Source organism: Prunus persica, chromosome G3 (assembly GCF_000346465.2).
Source record: "Prunus persica cultivar Lovell chromosome G3, Prunus_persica_NCBIv2, whole genome shotgun sequence".
NCBI lineage: Eukaryota > Viridiplantae > Streptophyta > Magnoliopsida > Rosales > Rosaceae > Prunus > Prunus persica.
In genome coordinates, this window is record NC_034011.1 from 6,785,739 (window position 1) to 6,790,027 (window position 4,289).

The following is a 4,289-nucleotide window of genomic DNA, read 5'->3' on the forward strand; positions in this document are numbered from 1 at the left end:
ACCTGTAGCACAGATTTGTGCCAAGGCATTTCCAGTTTTATTGTATGTATCAAAGATAAGCTTTTGAAGAAAAATATATATTCAGGTTTCTTTTATTGTGGGTTAGAATCTCAGTGAATTCTCAGACATATCATTCTATTGTAATTGGCATTGGCTGCTGGTTAGAGTAGTTTGTTGAAGAAAATTTTGAGATCAATTGTTTAATTCATTCATTGAAAGAAAAAGAGGAAGAGAAATGGGACTTAGAGGGAAACCTGGAAAGAAGGAAGAGTCTGTGGCTGTGGCAGTAGACAAGGACAAAGGAAGTCAGCATGCTATCAAATGGACTGTTGATAATCTTCTCAGCAGGGGCCAAAATGTCACATTGCTCCATGTCAAAGAAACTGCATCTCACCACCATAACCACCATCACCATAGTAATTCAATCTCTCTTTCTCTCTCTCTCTCTCTCTCTCTCTCTCTCTCTCTGTGTTATCTGTTTCTTATATATGCATGCATGCATGATGATGATGATGAAGAATGATGATCTTAATCAACGGGGTTGAGTAGTTAGATTTTCATCCTTATATATTCAAAATAATGTACCTAATAAAATGAACAAAAACAACTGTAATTAATGTTTACAGTTCAATTGCAATTGCATATTGTTATATTCTAATTTCCCCTGTTTTACTCACATAATCGTGTAGCCGGGCATGGGACAGAGGAGGCCGGAAAGGTGCACCAAAGCCAAGCTGATGCTCAAGCCAAAGAATTGTTTCTTCCATTCCGCGGCTATTGCACCAAAAAGGCTGTGAGTAAATGCATGCATGCTTCTTAATTAATTTTGTTCCACACCAGAATTCATCTCCTTATGATTTCATCTTTCATGTGCAGATAAAATGCCATGAGATCATAATTGAGGACAATGATATATCTAAAGCCCTCGTCAACTATGTTACCACTAATTTAATTGAGATTTTGGTGCTTGGCACACCATCAAAGAATGGTCTTTTCAGGTATGATTAATCACAATAATAAATTATTCTTACATGTTTGAGATTTTTGTTATGCATATCTTCTATTCTAACCTTAGCAGTCCTAATAGTTTCATCAATCTTGTTTCACAAAAGGTTCATGACCACGGATGTTCCAACCATTGTGTCGAAAAAGGCACCAGACTTTTGCACGGTGTATGTCATTGGCCGGGGAAAAATCTCAATTGTGCGATCCGCTACCGGTTCAGTACCTGAAAGAGTCTCACCGCCACCTCAAGAAATAGAGCATCACTCCAGCAAAGCTTCTGAATCTTATCCACAAATGAGGATGAGCAATCATAAACCCAGAGGTTTGTTTCTCTAATTCTAGCGTCATGCAGTGTCATTTTCCACCTCATAAGAATGCTTAATTTTTGTCCCTACTTACTCAAGTTTCTTTGATTTACACAGCACCAGAAAGGACACAGTTTTCAGCCCGTTGGCATCCAAACGAAAACGAAATCATGTAAGCTCTGATACATTATTGTTAGGCTGCCTAGATGAAGTTTCCATTAAGGGTTCTAAAATTCTAGATAGATATGTTCAACAAATATAAGTAATTCTAAAAACGATACAGGTCACCTTTCAGCAGAGGAAACTCTGCACTGAACAAATCATATGAGCTTCCACCGGACAGTGATATATCTTATGTAAGCAGCGGAACGCCAGGCAGGGATCACATGTTTCCTTCATTCTATGACAGCATGTCATCGGGAATGACCTCGCGTTTTTCAATCAACTCCGATTTGGACAGCAGAAGCTCCACCTCTACGGCATCCTACTCTGGAACCAAGTTTATCGACATGAGCTCTCTGCAACATGATTTCTCATCACCACTTCGTAATTTATCATCACCGCATCATGATTTCTCATCACCGCAGCATGATTTCTCATCAAGCTCATTTGAAAGTGGAAACTCGTGGTCATCGTCACAGAACGCGGTAAGATAATTTCCCAGTATAGTAAACTTGGAGCACTACCAACCTACAAGCTTTGGAGCATGCCTCCTATAAGCTTGCCATCAGAAGCTGATATATACCCCAAATTCTTTGACCCAGGAGCCAGTTTAGATGTTCCTTCAATAACTCATATATCTCAAATCACAAATCAGTTCCATTTGATTGGTTTTCATGCCATTGTGCATAAAGACACAGATTTATTACTATAGCATACATACATACGCAGAAATAGGTCAGAGTATTTATACTGTTGCCTGAAAATAACAGGATGATGTGGACGCCGAGATGAGGAGGCTCAGGCTAGAGCTCAAACACACAAGGGATATGTACAATACAGCCTGCAAGGAGGGAGTCACAGAAAAACATAAGGTATTGATCTGAAACTATTTTTGAGCATAGACTATACAAAAGTATTGGTATCAACTCCAAAGTTTCAATTTTAGGTAAACTGAATTCCGAGTAGTGAGAACAATTATTTGTTGAAATATATATATATTTTCAAATTTTTTTGACATATCATCACAGGGAAAGGAAGTCAACCAATGGAAATTGGAAGAAGAACTGAGATTAGAAGAGGCACGAACAGTTGAGGAAGCTGCATTGTCACTTGTAGGGAAGGAGAAAGCAAAGTGTAGGGCTGCCATGGAGGCAGCAGAAGCAGCTCAAAGGATTGCTGAATTGGAAACACAAAAAAGGAGAAATGTAGAATTGAAAGCCCTTAGAGAAACTGAACACAGGAAGACGGCGCTAGAATCAAACGCATATGACCTCAGGTACAGGAAATACACAATTGAGGAGATTGAAACAGCAACAAATGATTTCTCAGCGGGTTATAAGATTGGGGAAGGAGGCTATGGGCCTGTATATAGAGGTGAGCTCGACCACACACCAGTGGCAATAAAAGTTCTACGCCCCGATGCAGCTCATGGAGAGGAGCAGTTCAAGAAAGAGGTTTGTGGCTTTGCACATAATCAAATTTTTTTAACTAGTATCTTCTAAATTACGCCACTTTCTTCAGTTCAAGCAAGGATTACTAATATTTCTCTCTCCACGCTTGTGCACTTTTGTCTCTCTAAACAATTTTTATGATAACTCATAATTATCATGCAGGTTGAAGTATTGAGTTGCATCAGACATCCAAACATGGTTCTCCTTCTTGGAGCATGTCCAGAATTTGGTTGTCTGGTCTATGAGTACATGGCTAATGGGAGCTTAGAGGACCGTCTCTTCCGGCGAGGTAACACCCCAGTTATTCCTTGGCAGTTAAGGTTCAGAATTGCTGCAGAAATTGCGACAGGGCTTTTGTTCCTTCATCAGACCAAGCCAGAACCCCTTGTCCACCGTGACCTAAAACCTGGAAACATTTTGCTAGACCATAACTATGTGAGCAAGATCAGTGATGTAGGTTTGGCCAGGCTTGTTCCTGCATCGGTTGCCAATTCTGTGACTCAGTATCACATGACATCAACAGCCGGAACATTCTGTTATATCGACCCAGAGTATCAGCAAACAGGACTGCTTGGAGTAAAATCTGATGTCTATTCACTTGGGGTCCTGCTTCTACAAATAGTGACTGCCAGACCACCAATGGGTTTGACTCATCTTGTTGAGGAAGCTATTGACACAGGGGCTTTTGCTGAGGTGCTTGACCCTGCTATTTCTGACTGGCCTATTGAGGAAGCCTTGAAGTTTGCCAAGCTTTCTTTGCAGTGTGCTGAAATGAGGCGAAAAGACAGACCAGATCTCGGGAAGGTTCTTCTACCGGAGCTTAATAGATTCAGAGAATTTGGTCAAGATAGCATGAATCGGCTCATGTTTGGCGGTAGCCAAGTGTTCTCAGAAAAACGAGGCGCGATTTCCACAAGACAAGTGAGTTGCATAACATAAAACTGGCACTGCGCTTGAATTAACTGCACGGATCATTCTTCCAAAGGAAGCATCATAACACTATTGGTTTTTGTTGTGTTTTGCCTTCATCTAATATTTTTCTTAACATTTATTTTGATTTTATGTTTTTGTTCTTATTTGTAGGATGTGATAAGTGACACCAATCTAACACATTCAGGATATGATAGCTCAAGGAGTTAGTCAAGCGCATCATCTTATGCGGGAAGAAGAATGTTATTCTCCGATTTAGAATAAAAGATAAATCAGTTCTTCACTTTTCCTTTTTTTTTTTTTCTTCTCTGAAGCACCTAATTTTCTTGTCACAGTTGTAATTCATGTGTAATTCATTTTATGAATTTTCCCAAATATAAAGCTTTACATTTCATTTTCACAGTTGTTGCCTTATGTTTCTGATTGAGCAAACTGG

At 39.6% G+C, this 4,289-nt stretch overlaps 1 protein-coding gene across 1 annotated transcript; it reads left to right on the top strand.

Annotated features, from left to right (window-relative positions):
• On the top strand, positions 236-4,063 carry LOC18783245 (U-box domain-containing protein 52). Its single transcript, XM_020559838.1, has 11 exons — positions 236-416; positions 705-793; positions 877-998; positions 1,113-1,327; positions 1,428-1,482; positions 1,594-1,829; positions 1,911-1,957; positions 2,243-2,344; positions 2,501-2,926; positions 3,086-3,844; positions 4,007-4,063. Exons 1-11 carry the CDS (start codon positions 236-238, stop codon positions 4,061-4,063), a joined length of 2,289 nt encoding a protein of 762 aa, XP_020415427.1.

Excerpts from the sequence above, each read along its gene's own strand:
- LOC18783245 (XM_020559838.1), top strand. The coding sequence starts at position 236 with ATGGGACTTAGAGGGAAACCTGGAAAGAAGGAAGAGTCTGTGGCTGTG. Across the intron at positions 2,927-3,085 it reads AGGAGCAGTTCAAGAAAGAG|GTTGAAGTATTGAGTTGCAT; the intron begins GTTTGTGGCTTT and ends ATTATCATGCAG. Across the intron at positions 3,845-4,006 it reads GCGCGATTTCCACAAGACAA|GATGTGATAAGTGACACCAA; the intron begins GTGAGTTGCATA and ends TCTTATTTGTAG.